General features: G+C 37.9%; 1 protein-coding gene across 1 annotated transcript; it reads left to right on the top strand.

Annotated features, from left to right (window-relative positions):
- The first annotated feature begins 9,395 nt into the window (after nt 1-9,395).
- Nucleotides 9,396-10,397, top strand: LOC100890509 (tripartite motif-containing protein 40-like). The gene has a single exon (XM_003729929.1). The coding sequence runs from the start codon at nt 9,396-9,398 to the stop codon at nt 10,395-10,397; it is 1,002 nt and encodes a 333-aa protein (XP_003729977.1).
- Nucleotides 10,398-16,237: the final 5,840 nt, after the last annotated feature.

Here is a 16,237-nt window from a genome sequence, read left to right as displayed (position 1 = left end):
ATATCACAATAATGTAGGGTTGGATCCAGAATTCTCACCAACATAAAAGTGGTGGCATAAAATCCTGAAAATAAACCAATTATTTCAAACAAGGCACAATGACATAACTAAGAGCGAAATCAGGGGAAGTGGGAGGGGGGGGGGTGGGAGGAGACACCTTTTTTTTTGGTAGATCTAGCCTAGACCTCTAGATCTACATTCGAACTAGGCTGAATCTTGACCTGGATCACAATAATGACACATGCGCACGACTAGTCTAGTCTAGTGGAACAAAAACGAGCCTAGACCCATGGTTATGGAAGTCTTTGCTATGGCATAACACAAGCTATAGATCTAGATCTAATTGCCTCTGTTTTATATTATTATTAGTCTAGGTGGCTCTAGAGACTAGACCTAGATCTAGACCTATGCCACATCTGAAAAAGGGGGCACAGAATGATTGTGCACCCCCCCCCCCTCCATAACTTCCACATTGATCCACCTAAACCAGGCATTTTTTGAGTCTTTTTTTTATTAGAATGCGTTAGGCCTAGATCGACGCCTATACTATACTATACTAGATGCGGGGTTAAATGCCGTTTATACTCAAGTGCTAGATCTAGACTAGACCTACCTAGTCTAGATCATAGATGATAGATCTAACTTAGACCTAGGCTCTGCTGGCTTAGCCCGAATTTTCTGTCTCTTTGAGTTTGAGTCTTTCGTTCGTTAGCCTCTGATTTGGGTAGGGTTGGCTGACGTCAAGAGAGGAGCCGACCCTACCCAATCAGAGGCTAACGAACGAAAGAGACAGAAAATTCAGGCTAGACTATGCTATGAATACTAGCCTAGGCTTTACAGTAACACACTGTTATAGCCGCGCCAGCTCAAGAAACGCAGTCGCTTCTTGGTGGAGTGTTACAGCCGGCTAGCACCGGCGAATTGAAAATCATAAACTGCTCGACGAGATCTCATCGGCTTGGACTAGCAATGAGCCATTTGCGCAGTCTACAACAGGTCTACATCTACGACTGATTACTATCGGTAATCAAGTTATGAACTGAACTTTATGAAATGTGCTCTCATGAAATAACCTACGGTATAATCCTGATTGTTTCTAAAAAATATTACCGTCGATGACTTAAATTAGAGTTCATTCAATCAATTAATATTCTTTGGTCAGAAGAAAGAAAAGAGGATAGGGTATAGATCTAGGGGGTTAACCGGGTAATACGTTGTGACAATGCGGAGAGCCCCTCACTGCAATGACGAACACATCACAATTATTTCAGAGACCTTCACACAAAATGGATCTTTACTTACTTTTCTTGATATCATAGGGTATCACTCCGATGTCAATGTTCGCCTGAAGATTTTCTGCTTCACTGAGATGTACTTGACAAACTTCTATTATAATAGAAATTCACTTAAAAGAAAAGTGTTTCATTGTTCGTAATTGAATAACTTGAAAGTTGCAGTTCACACAATCGCCATTTTCGTGCTCAAATCGTAGGGAATTCTGGGAATGAAAAAAATGTTTTATGCATGGCCTAATACATAAAACATTTTGTCGATGGCCAATCATCAAACAGTAGTTGGCGTATTTTTTACGTCATTGCTCATGAATATTCATTGACCCTCCAAAACCGTCGTTCAAATCGGACAAAACCCCCATAATGCATCCAATGCAAAACCTATGAAATGTCAAAGGTCACGATTTTAGTTGGCCCTCTAGTCCTCCTACGGAGGACATACTTGTGTATGATCGAATCTCTTTGTATGACTGCCACAAGTAGAGCTGTTATAAGTGAAAAGATTAAAAATATTGAGAGTTGCAAAGCACGTGTTTTACTCCTTTTAATCTATTGGTTACTGCGTACATCCCAATATTGTCCGTTGTCAATTGGTCCAACAACAAAACAAAAACGATTGTTCAGGAAGTTCTGTGAGGCTTTTACGAAACATCCATTTCTAGAAACAGAATGTCATAACTAAGACTATGAACATCGTTTCCAATTGTTAAAATGGGTCTGAAGAAAAACTGTTACTTTTCAGGCATTGAAAACAAAAAGTGTTATAGCTCTTCTTTATGACTTTTGAAAAACTATGATATTAAAGATTATGTTTGAAAAGTGTTGCCAAAATAGCCTTATAGAATAGTGCCCGAATATATATCTTAAATCGTATATTTCGAAATTTCATTTTTACCACGTTCAAACTTCTATAGTGCAGTACAGCAAACCTTCATGTACATGCGTTAATTTTCGTCTACTTATTCACTTTAAAAAAAAAAATCTTCACCCTGACAGCAAATCAAAACTCCCTAAAACCTTCTGTGGTTTTCAATTTTTGTTCGCATGATATGAAATTTGGTCCGGGTATCTCGTTGCCCAGAATTACCAAATGTTTCTAAATGTTGAAAGGGGCGGTGAATCGAACAAGCGTGGTAAAATGAAATTTCGAAATATACGATTTAAGATATATTCGGACACCTCGCTCTCAATAGGATATTTGGACATATTGTGCAGGCGTATTGCCCAAATATGGAGCTGTTTAGGCACATCGATGCCTGAATTCATCACCTTTTTAATTAACAATAATAGTCACACTTGTATAGTGCTTAATACCTGTACAGTGTTTCGAAGCGATTTACATCGTAACTGTTTGGGAACGATCGAAGCGAGCGAGGAAGAAAGACACTTATATTAACAAAATATGTTTAAAATTGCTATTTCCATCTTACATTATAGTATAGCGGTTTCTAATGTTTGGTTTTCACTAAATCGACGTTATTCGAAAGTCGAATAAAGATGACACATTTCCTGGGGTCTGACCAAGAATTGCCTTACATGTGAGCAGCAGGAACTTGAATTCAATTCTGCTCTTGACAAGAAGCCTATGTAGCTCAGCCAGAACAGGAGAGATGTGATCATGCTTCCTCAAAATATAGATGAAAAATTAAAAAAATATTTGACAGCCTGCCAAGAACCTCCGCAAAATCATTGCACAAAGGTAACGCAGGATGGAATACTTTTTTAGCGAATACATTTTGGCGTAACTAGTCACATTTTAATGATACACGGAGTTAGAATTAAAACAATAACAATAACGAAGAAGAAGAAGAAGAAGAAGAAGAAGAAGAAGAAGGAGAAGAAGAAGAAGAAGAAGAAGAAGAAGAAGATGAAGAAGGAGGAGGAGGAGAAGAAGAAGAAGAAGAAGAAGAAGAAGAAGAAGAAGAAAAAAAGAAGAAGAAGAAGAAGAAAAAGAAGGAGAAGGAGAAGAAGAAGAAGAAGAAGGAGAAGAAGAAGAAGAAGAAGAAGAAGAAGGAAAAGAAGAAGAAGAAGAAGAAGAAGAAGAAGAAGAAGGAGAAGAAGAAGAAGAAGAAGAAGAATCAATACCATACCTGGTATGTGAGCAAATACATTGAAGAGGACCAGGGCGATTCGCAGTTCTGGATCCGTTGAAGGTGTTCCAATAATATGTCGGCTGATATCCTTCAGGTAGAGTCCCATTGCCTTACTGGTTCCCATACCAGCACCAGCAACAAGGAACAGTAGAAGGGCTACTGGGAAGTGAGGTGACCCAAACACTTCGCAACAACCACCCATCTTATAACGTATAAATGGAGAGGAAGGTGTCCAGACACTGTCTTAACAAACATAAAGACTTCTCTAGATCTTTTGTCGCCGGATTTAACGGACAAATATTCATAAAATAGCACTAACCATCATGAATATTTGTCCTTCCTAAAATTGTCCGACATCACATAGAAGTTTTTATGAAATATTGCTTGTATACTTTTTCAAATTGCTGTTTTAAATCGACTTTCCGGGTACAACCTGTCCGAACACACAACGTCTGCATGGGTATGCTACTATAACGACAATGGCGATTTTAGCGAATCTCTTACTTTGTGTCGATTGTCCAGCACGTACAAATGGCCTGCTGATTCACATACTTATAACATTATACAAGGTACAATGATTCTATTATTAACGATATTTGTTGTTCACTCGGAAAGTAAGGATTCTCGACCCCGGTTACTTTCTTTAAATACATGTGCCTTATTGACTGAAACTACTCAACCAAAAGAACCTAACGTAATAAGCGTAAAGAAATGCATGGCTTAAAAACAGTATTTTTTCTAACTAGGTGACGCAAGAGCTAGAGGTCATTTCGGTTTACCCGCGAGAGAATTGTTATATTACCTTTGTGGTGGTGGTTATTGTACCTGACTGCTAAGAAAGCATAAATGCTTGTAAGTAAGCGACCAGACGGCTGACGGCTTTAGTTCCTCTCCGAGGGAAACTGGTAATAAGGATTAATGCCTTACCAAAGGGCACTATCGCATCGATTTGGTTTCGAACCCGGGTCACCAGATTACGAGACCACTGCTCTACAAACTAAGCTATTGTATTAATAAATTGTAATTATTTTGGAATAACGTCGATTTCGATAACTATTTCATGAGGAAAAGCTTTCTCCCTTATTCGCTTTGTTCGATCGCATCCTTTAGCAACTTGTTGATTTCAGCAGGGTCCGTGATTTCAGGCAGCGAAGTTCCTAAAGACCTCCATCTCTTAGAAACGAGGTGCCCGAATAGTCGGCCTTCTATTTGACAACGAGGTGCCTCAATATTTTATATCTTTTCTATCGAAATTACATTTTTACCATAATTATGCTCGTTCGATTCACTCGCTCGTAACAATTAGAAACAGGATAATTCTGGTAATGTTATGCTCGACTATTCTCATGTAATGTGCATCGAGGTAATACACATAATAATATTATTTTGCATTCACGTATGCGGCAGCGAGGTGCCCTTCACACTTGATTTTTCGTTTTATTTAGTGTGTTTGGAATTCAAACATCCCTTTAATAACATTCCTAAGCTTTTGTTTCCAAAGATATTTCCATGATATAGTACGGTAATGATTATATGAAACTCTTTTATTAAGAAAAAAAAATCAGAGATATTGAAATTACCCAGGTCCTCTCCCAATAAACAGAACACTAAAAAGTAACCTCTTCTGGGAGTGTATTTTAAGTGATTTCAAAGTATAGTGCCCTTTGAACTAGATTTAAACGTTATCGACACGTGCCTTCATTTGAACAAAAAAGGTACTCCTGTTCACGTTTTCATGTAACCTAAAAACCACCAATTTATCACGCGACTGGAGAAACGTGATTCCACTTACCTCTGTAAATCAAGTGTTTATGACCAAATAACCACTTGACCAAGCAACGAGTTTTTTGTCCGTTAACCGATGGTGGTGATAAATAGGTAATTATTTGGTCTTGTAAACACCTTTATCGATTGGTTTCACAGGTTATCCAAGGTTGATGGTAATAATCACGTTACTTACACCGGCTAATCGTCTTATTGTTCTGTCCGTGAATCTCTGGTTATATTAAATTAGTAATTCTGAGGTGTCTTACACACCTCTTTAAATGGTTTCAAAGTTACCATAAATGTCTTGGTTATGATCACGTGGCTCAAGCTGATTACTAATCTAAGCTGGGCATACGTGACTTTTAGGTGTGAAAATTAGTAATTATTAGGTGTCTTAAAACACCTTTTTAAATAGTTTCAAAGTTACCGAAACTTTCTTGGTGATGATCACGTAGCTAAAACTGATTACTAATCTAAGCTGTGAATCCGTGATATTTAGGTGTGAAAATTACGAATTATTAGGTGTCTTAAAACACCTTTTTAAATGGTAGTCAGAGTTGCCATAGGTTCCGCGGTGATGATCTCGTGACTCAAACGGATTATTAATCTAAACTGGGCATACGTGACTTTTAGGTGTGAAAAATTAGTAATTATTAGGTGTCTTAAAACACCTATTTAAATGGTAGTCAAAGTTGCCAGCAGTTCCGCGATGATGATCTCGTGACTCAAACGGATTATTAATATAAGCTGGGTATTCCGTGTTTTCCAGGTGTGAAAATGAGTTATTCTTGGGTGTCTTGATGGTTTCACAGTTACCATTTAAGTTCCGTGGTGATAATCCCGTGACTGTTGGCATATTTCTATGTTCACCAGTTGATAACTGACTGTTGGCATATTTTCATTGCACCAGTTGATAACTGGAGTGTGCATATTTCCAGTTGAACCAGCTGACACCAATTAATTTGCATATTGAATATGGGGTGCGTGCAGATCTATGTTTTTTAAACAATTTATCTAAATTTACAGCATATTTCTTAATTACTGATGATTTAGTTATATGCAATTCATTTCGAAAATACTACAAATATAAATTACCAGTTATTAGGACATTTCGCTACTTCGTATACATTACATTTAGTTAAACATGAATAAGGGAAACATTAACTATGAACTAAAATAGTTTCAATAAAATACAAGTATATGAAAAAATTTCGATTAATTAAATTATGTAAGTCTTCTTATTACCAATGCCTTTACATTGGAAATACAGACGTACCAGTATTGAAGTGTTGTTGCTGTTCAGCAGGTTGGAAGTTTTACCAAATGGTTCTAATGGCTCAGCTAGACCAGTTAAATTCTAACTGGCCTGGATCAACTGGATCATTTAGCCCATTTCAATTTCCAGGGTTACCTGTTGGCATTAACTGGTTCATCAACTGGACCAGTTGCAACTAGCTTTCTCTTCTGGGATGTTTGCACCCCCCCCCCCCCCCCACCCACCCCCACCCCCTCGAATCCCAAACTGCTTCCGGCGCGCCTGGACGTAATTATTGAAGATCCAAGACACGATGTTCAGAAACGGGATGAGAACGTCATTATTTTGGTTCATTTATTGTGTAACATTTGCGTAATTATTGGGTTGAACGCGGGTTACAGTAACATATTTCCTCTTCGACGTAAATTTCACGTGAATGAAGAACATGATTCATCTCAAGTCAGCCTCGTAATATTCACGTGAATTTCACGCAGATATTTTGACTAAAACTATCACTAACGCTTCACGTGTTTCTGTGACGCGATAATTTCGTTTATGAAGATGTAATTTCATAACCAAACAAACACGGGAGTATTAGGTTTACAAACCATGGTCTCCAAGGTAGGGATAATCACGTTATTATAATGGTGATATTGCAGTGACAATTGCGTGATTTAGTGTACGTGTGTTTTAAGTTACCTAGTGCAATAAACGTATTAACACATTTACGTAAATGTCAGGTGTTTGAAGAACGTAACTCTCCTCAAGTCGATACCTTGATATTGACGTGATGTTCACGTGATTTTGTTTATTGGGCTACCAGAAGAAGAAAATATATTTCCACTTGGAATGGCAATGGGCAGGGTCACAAATACACTGTCGCTGATATAGTTGGAATATTTTTTTTTAACCCAATTTATTGAATTATCATGACAATGATTTATTCCTAATAGCTCTAGATAATAGTATACATTCTCAGATTTTATTGAATAATAATTTGCCAGTGTTTGTTATGCGTGACTGCTAAAGCATGTGTATGCTACAATGCTTATCAGCTAGGAGAACTACGCCATTAAGTCATAAATGACAGTAATGAGGATTAATGGACCACAAAAGGGCACTAATATGGCACATCGACACGGTTTTGATCCCGGGGCCTTACATGACCGTACGGAGGATTTTCATTATGGCTCAAGGGATGGGCACACAAATGTGTCTTTCTGTTGGGGACAGGGGGGAATTCAGTGAGTTATTGATAATTTATTGCATTTTCCTCTTCTTCTTTTTTTGTGGGAACTGCCCCCTACCCTATCCCCGCTGCATACAGTCATGGTTCAGTGGCAAAGCAATGGCCTCGTAACTGTGAGGCCCCATGATCAAAACCGTGTCGATGTGCTATATTAGTGCCCTTTTGTTGGGCATTAATCCTCATTATTGTCATTTATGACTTAAGGGCGTAGATCCCCTAGTTGATAAGCATAGGAGCATACCCATGTTTTAGCAGTCATGCACAAAAAACACTGGCAAATTATTATTCAATAACATCTGAGAATGTATACTTTATCTAGATCTTTTAGGAATAAATCGTTGTCAAAATAATTCCATAAATTGGGGTAAAACAAATATTCCCACTATGTGAGCGGCAGTGTTTATGTATTAGTCAGAGTCCTAAAACTTTCATAAAACTTCTCGTTTTGGAAGATAAAGGACGGCAACAGAAAAGTGAACGGCCTTAACGAATTGAAACAGATTATATTCAATAGGATATCCTCGTTTTATCTCAATACATTTTGGCTGAGCCACTGTTACAAAACCAATTTCGAGTTACCATGTTTTCGGACTAAAATATCGCATTATGTACGCATTAAGCCAGAGGGCACCCTGTGTCAAAAAAGCGCGACACTTCAAATTATCCATGAAAATCACGCTCAGATAATGCAATGCACGCTAATCATTCAAATTGATTGCTTCGCGAACGAGATGCTGAAATCTTCACTGTAAGCCCTATTGGCATTTGTCCAGATTCTGTCCGTTTTTATATATTTTTTAAATTCTTCGATCATTATGTCCTCTCACCTTACACGCATCTAACACAGATCGCACTACTCCCCAATATTGTCTCTGTTTTAGCGTTGACGGTGTCTTATATTTTCTCAGCTGAGCTGATTGGGAGCGCGACCATAGAACTAAAAATACGTATTTTCAGTTATGTGCGCGCGCGACACGTCCGGCTGGCAGGAGAGCTAGAATTAACAGTCATAATCGATCCGACAGGCTAGGTAGTATGAGTGTAGTTATATTCGCTGCGGTTCGACTTCATCTCATCTAATATGAGCCGAGACAAGTTTGGTAAGTCAGCTAATTAAGTGATAAATTACGGCATAAAATTTCATCTGAAATAAGTGTAAAACAGGTAAATTTACTGCACTTGCGTGATAAATGTTGGGTTTAATAATTGACACAGACTCTTCCAACAAACAGTACACCGTCTGCTCGTGCTGCATGTCTTTCAGGACCGGGTGGTCGGGCCTGTGGTCGTCGGACTTTACGACGGACTTGGCTCACCGCGCACAATAGCAGACGCGATCTGTGGGCCCCGTATGTATGATAGAACTTAACTCTGATGGTAATTTTGCCATCGGTATTAATTACAATGGCAACATCACCGAACAGCCAATCAAATCAAGTTTTTCCATGCACGTTACCACAATTTGTCTGGTATATATCTACGTAGGGCGTTTAACGGGCCCCGGACTTAGATTTTTTGTTATTCCCTTGAACATGGTTTCTCATTGAAACATGTACAGGAACCTGTCTTCAAAGACCACTCTTTGTGTATCCCTAGGGCGGTCGTTATAGACAGGCTTGGGTTTGACAGTAGTATTATACATAATATCATGTAAGACAAAATAACATCATCTTTGTATACTTCTGTCCGGCTAAATATTTTAATCGTCTATTTCCTCAATATAGATTTGCGGTATAAAGATGGCCAACAAACAAAAACTGTGCCCTGATAGTCTAGCCTGTCCGTTGTGTCTTGAAGCCTTCAAAAGCCCCACTCTCCTTCAGTGTGGACATACATTCTGTAAGGACTGCCTTGAAACTTACGATGAGAAACATACATTTTGGGATTACATGGACTGCCCTCTCTGTAGGAACCGCACCAAGCTAGGTCCTTATAGGATTGCTGGACTCCCGCCAAACTTTTCATTGAGAGGTCTTCAGGATGATCTTCACGATGAGTGTCTGTTACCAAACTCCTGTGTCTTGCACAAGACAGAGTGCAAGAACATTTTCTGTGAAGTGTGTGAGATATTTATCTGTATTACGTGCTTCATCGAAAGCCATCAAAGTCACAGGATTATCAAGAAAGAAGATCTGGAGAAGGGATTGAGAAAGAAAAAAGTCACTCTTAGTCAAGAGAGTAAAATCAGGAAAACCCAAGCTGAACAGTCTGTGGAAAATGCTGAGCAGCAAAAAAGGATCATAAACTGTCACCTTGGAGAATTGGAATGTAGCATTAGAGATGTGCTTGCCAAGAAAATAACAGTCCTCCAGGAAAACGAGAAAAAACTAATAAAAGAGGTCAATGATATTCGGGAGGATGCAAGCAAGCAATTGGACAAAGATATTGCTCATCAGAAACAAACGATAAAGAAGATAGAGAGATCTATTGCGAACTTGACGAACAGCATGACGAAGGATGTAAATGACGATATCCTTATTGAACTTCATTTGTACTCTAATGATCTTGAAAAGTCGTTGAAGAAAACAAATGTAGAGGGATCCATGCCGAAATTGCAAGCAGTAAAGAGTGCACATTTTGTTGCCGGTGCGAAGGAGCTCCTTGACCTAGGTCATATAGAGATGAAAGGGAAGAAGACTTCAGTATTTGCTAATGGATGTGTTCCTAAAAACCAGGTTTACAGTTTCGCTCCACCACTAGTGAAAATACGTTTTGGAAAGAACGGTTCATGGTTTCTATAACCTGCTTGGCATGGCAGCGCTGTCCCAGGACGCTGTGGTGGTAGGGTATGGAGGGAACTGGAAGGGTTCTGATTGCTTCTCTGTGTCAGGCGACCAGAAGTGGCATATATATTTGTCTTCATACACCATGTCAGATATGAACGAAGCAGATTGTGGCTCTGTTTGTTTTAATTCTTAACTACGACCAAATAGCTAAATGGCACTTTGAGAGCTTTAACATTTCCATTGATAAAGTTTTCTCGTTTCCTTGTAGCATGGATCTAGATTGATCTCCCAGAGCTTAACAACACATTTTTAACTTTGCGTTATGTGCATGAGGTATCACTGAATAGCAAATTGTTTACACAATTTTGTAACCCGAATCGACATACCAAAAGTTCGTTGAAGTTGATAATTGTATATAGCCATGCGCAAACAATATATTTCTTTCTTATCGATGATCAATGACCATGAGTGGATCTGTAATACAGATAACATTAAATCTGAATTATCTCTCATATTTTTATGGAACAGTGAAATTTGGAACAGTGCAATCTGAAAAATGTAAATTGTGCATGGTGTAGTTCAGAACATTCACCCTACCCTCTACCTTCTTTGAACCCCCCCCCCCCCCCCCCCATTAAATCAAGAGAAATTTGGGGACGGGAGCAATGTGTTGTGTAGAAAATGGTGTGTGTTAAAATGATACAGGCTATCGGTCTAGTGATACATAAAGAAAGACCTGAATTCAAGAAAATGGATAACGGGGTTCATAATTCGCACCCTCTTTCCCTTAAGTGACCCTGCCATCCCTCCCTCTTGATCCTCTACAAATATAGTCAGAGCACTTGCGCAAATCAATATTCATCAAGTAAATTGCAAACGAAAAACAGAGCAAAGATTCTTCACGCTGCATTTAAAATGTCACGGCAAACTATCATGAAAATGTTTGTCAGTACGTGGGTAATAAGCTGAAACGTCTCCAAAATCGTTTATTTTTCCTCTCCTGTCATGAATCATCCTCACATGTTGTTTAAATACTCAATAGCTTGACCCTCCCTTGCTCGTATAACAAAACTGTACAAAAATCAATAGGGCCTTAATTCCCTTTCTTATCTGATGTTCCTCAAAGACGTGTAAATGTACCATTCTCAGGATATGCGATGTTTTAACATTCTTTTTTTTCTAACACAAAAGAAACGCCGAGGATATTTCTTTGCGGTTTTATTGTTAAATAGATTTATTATGTTTTGCTAACACGTGTATGTGATAAACTTGAATGGTACACTGTAATTTCATGACAAGAATAAATCAAACCGATTACCCCCAGTCAACATAGTGTAGTAAAGTTTGTATAAATTGATGATCTGACTGACATGTTAACATCACGTAACGTCCGCAACAAACCATCCATGTAGCATGAATTGCACACTGACTTTCGTAACATGCTAAAGAGAGTATGTAAGTGAGTGAAATAACGAGTTTTGGTGGCTACGATTGTCATCTGCTTCATATCTTACTCTGATAGAGCGCTTACGCATGTTCACTAAGTGTAACAAAAGTATGCCTTCAATACATAAATTGAATAATAATTGGTAAAGACAACTATGTATATGTTTTGTACAACGTTGAAGTGTTTTGCTGCAAACAATTAATGCAAAACACCAATGGTATCCAAAGAAAGGCAATACTAGGGAATCTTGACGGTGTGCATCATTCGAAACACTGGAGATGTTGCAATTAGAATTTTTTAGGCGATGTACTGGTTCCAAATGTTGGGAGTATCTATCGAATGTTATTATTTGATAACATAACATTTCATTGTTACCCTCAAGGGGACAAATTTTTTATCTGTTAAAAGACAGAGCCTCATCCTTTTTGTCAATTCTATTAAGTATCATTTCAATTTTGGTATTGTTTTGAATGATAATCTGTGTTGAATTGATATTAGTTCTGTATTGGGTGGCATATCATTTGTTTTTTCACCAGTAGGTTGATTTATTTTCTGAGTTAAGCACTTGATTCTGATTTTGTTGTAGTAATTTGTGATGATTTGAATGTTATTATGTTATCTGAAAAGTTACTCGGGGTATTTAGGAGTTATAGTATTATAATGTGTTGAGGATAACTCTGGATAATCATATGTGGCGAAACACTAATGAAGTAATATTTTTAGAGTTAATAATTTGCGGTTATAGTGATTATATCATCTTCTGTTTTGATCCACAATGATTTGTACTAATTATTATTACTTTAGGTGTTGAAAAACAACATGTTAGAAGCAGGTACCATCAAGAGAAACAATCTCCTGGGCCAGATTGCCAGGGTGAGTGGTAATCATATAAAGAACTGATTCCATGTAATTTTGATTAAAAGCTATATTTGAATGGTAGATAAAGTTCACGTGATTTGCTCCTACTGAATAGATTGCTCAATCTGAGGGCTCTTGTGCGCTCATTCAATCAGTGGAGTAACGTGCATGGGCTCAGTCATGTGTTGGAAGGGGGGAACCAGTCTTACACAGTAAAAACGCTGTTTAAAAAAGTGATGTTCACTTACAGTTGTACACTATCTTAAACAACAGTTGATCAAATTGTAAACAATGTTGCTCGAAACAGAAGTAATTTTGTTAAACATTCGTTGTTTAAAATTTAATGACTGCTATATTTACTATACGAGAGCTTTTAGACAGTGTTGTTTACATATGACGTCATGTGTCTCGTGCCAGTTAAGTGCGTGTTGGCTAAAGGCTTTATTTCACATTGTTATGTTTAGAAACAGGTTCCTTGAAACTAACATGCAATTGAAATTGACATGCCACTTAGAAATGCAGTGCAGCTGTTAAGGCACAGCTCATTGTTATTCATATTAGATGCATACACACAATGCAAGTGTATGCAAGGGTCTTTTGCTGACTACACAGATTGATACATATGTAAAAGCACATGGACATTGAGTCTGGATTAAACTACCAAAGCAACCACACGTGTTTCTGCAGGCTCCATTTTGTTTGTCTCTATACTTACATTTATTTAGCTTAATAGTTATTACTTTCCAACCCACAACACAACATCATGGCCGACCAAGCTACCGACGCGCTTCTAAGTGACTGGGGATTCAATGGCTTAATTGAAATCACTTTTCTATTAACTACTTTGAAGTTTTTAGCGTAAGTTCACAGTTAAAATTTCGGTATCTGTACGCAAATGTCAGAATACAGGTAGACTTAAAATCGTCGCGTCATGCAGTGCGGCACTGATCGCGCACTCGGTTATAACGTGTGCTAAATTTCTTGCCATAGGGATTGCATGCATCCCTATATATATGCAGTTTATACGTGCGTGCATGCGCGCTCATGTTTTGGCGCTAATTCATGAATTGCAGAATTACCCTAGTCTTCATATACCTATATAGAGACCCAGAAGTAGTGGTGCACTTATTCAGAGTATCAAACCCAAATTATACCCCATTATACAACCCTTTTGTTGTAAACAACCCCCACTGAACAACAGCTCCTTTTTAAACAACTTTCTTTAAACAACCCAGTTGGTTTAAACAACCCCAACTGAACAACAGCTCCATTTTAAACAACTTTCTTTAAGCAACCCAGTTGGTGTAAACAACCCCCACTGAACAACAGCTTCTTTTTAAACAACTTTCTTTAAACAACCCAGTTGGTGTAAACAACCCCCACTGAACAACAGCTCCGTTTTAAACAACTTTCTTTAAACAACCCAGTTGGTGTAAACAACCCCCGCTGAACAACAGCTCCTTTTTAAACAACTTTCTTTAAACAACCCAGTTGGTGTAAACAACCTCCACTGAACAACAGCTCCGTTTTAAACAACCGTCTTTAAACAACACCGGTTGTTTAAATTGTGATTTTAAACAAGTTGTTCAAAATGTTGATCAACTAAGTGTTTAAACTTTAAACAACTCGAGTTGCTTAACATTTTAAACAACTCTTAGATCAGGTCACCCGTTAATCAAGAGTTGTTTAAACTTTTAAACAACTTGTTCACAAAAATTTTAACTGTGTAAGTTTACTAGATAGGTGTTTTTTAAAAAATTGTTTGTTGTTGCGGCACTCTTTTAAGAAATAAAAAGCTTCGCGTTACCCCAATCCCAAATTAGTCATATTGTATCACTCTGAGACTCGTCATTTGCCATAATGCACACATACCAGCATTTTTTTTTCATTCTACATTTTATCAAGCGAGCTAAGCGATAGAGTAAAAAAGAACGCTATTCTTAATATAGATAAGACGTGCAATAATGTATGCGGGCACCCTACCGAGGAATATAAATAATACAACAACTCATATAATTATTCGGTCATCGCGATACATTAATATGAGATAATTCAGCCAACGCATTGCTCCAATGTTGCAATCGAGTGAAGTGAATAAGCGTGGTAAAAATCTCATTTCAATAGAAAAAATATTATTTCGATATCTCGCTATTAAATAAAGGGATATTCGGGCACCTTGTTGCCCACATATGGAGGTATGCAGGCACTTGGCTGACTTAAATCACCCTGTTTCTAAATGTTGCGAGTGAGCGAGGAAGGGACACCGTAAAATCACATAGCCTACTTTCGCGGTTTCCAAGCTTCGGTTTTCATGAAATCGACGTTATTCCATCAATGTTTTTGTGGCATAACCTAATTTCTCTCGTGGCACTCCTTGAGATGTAATACGATTGATTTTTTGTCCCGATAATTTGACCCCAAAATTAGGTATTACCAGGAAGTGAGTTTTACAGCTAACATCTACCTGTTAAATATTAACTAGTACAGAAAACAAGCCCTCAATGAATAAACTGGATTGGAACTCGGTCTGTTATTTGAAAGTACATTTATTAACATAAATAATTACCCAGGAGTTTGCAGCATATTTTGATACATATGCATTGGTCAAATATTTATTTATTGGCGGCCCTCCCTCTACAAAACTACAAAATTCATAGAGCTCCACACATCTTCGTACATATTGAATTAGATTGTGTCATACGCTGTGAGAAAAATCTATATATTCAGTGTCTGTGATTTCAACCTTGATAATCTTGCTATCGACACAATACCCGACGCTATTTTTCCAGCTATACAGAGTGAGTCAGAAAAAATGTCCCACTTTTTAAAATTTGTATTGTTTGAAGTATGAATATTTAATCATGGGCTTCATGATATGTCTCGAAAGAGTTATCATCCCAATACATTAAGGTACCAATTTCATTCGAATCTCTGCATGCATGACTGAACATCAGACAATATTTACAAGACTGCCCGATCTCACTTTCAATATTCATAATTTCCCCTTTTTTTATTAAGCAATGATTTTATCAAGATCGCTGAATGTTTAAGTGGCATAACCCTGACAATCTTTCCCTTTAGTACACGTTCATTACCACCATCATGTCATCATCTTAATTTTCATCATCATGAAGCACAACATCCGCCAATACGCACCACGAGGACAGCTGCCACTCAACTTTTCGTACGAGAAAAAAAAATTCCGACAAAAAGTAACAATTTGGGCGGGCCTTGTCGGAAATTGAACACTCGTTTTATGTGCGTGTGCCTGTGCGTGTGCCTCTGCGTGTGGGTGCGTGTATTTTGTCTGCCTAGCTGTCTTTGTTCAAAACACTATTTTATTCCTCACCCAGCAACTTGGCGCAAGTGAGATCTGGCAGTCTTGTAAATATTGTCTGATGTTCAGTCATGCATGCAGAGATTCAAATGAAAATGGAACCTAAATGTACTGGGAGGATAACTCTATCCAGACATATCATGAAACACATGATTAAATATTCATACTTCAAACAATACAAATTTTACAAAGTGGGACATTTTTTCAGACTCA

The sequence above is a fragment of the Strongylocentrotus purpuratus genome, unplaced genomic scaffold (genome assembly GCF_000002235.5).
Source record: "Strongylocentrotus purpuratus isolate Spur 01 unplaced genomic scaffold, Spur_5.0 spur5_scaffold_20, whole genome shotgun sequence".
In the NCBI taxonomy this organism is placed as follows: domain Eukaryota; kingdom Metazoa; phylum Echinodermata; class Echinoidea; order Camarodonta; family Strongylocentrotidae; genus Strongylocentrotus; species Strongylocentrotus purpuratus.
The sequence above is the reverse complement of the archived record's forward strand: the minus strand, read 5'-3'. Positions and strand labels throughout refer to the sequence as shown.

What these genes read in the sequence shown, in the direction of transcription:
- LOC100890509 (XM_003729929.1), top strand. Translation starts at nt 9,396, where the DNA reads ATGGCCAACAAACAAAAACTGTGCCCTGATAGTCTAGCCTGTCCGTTG.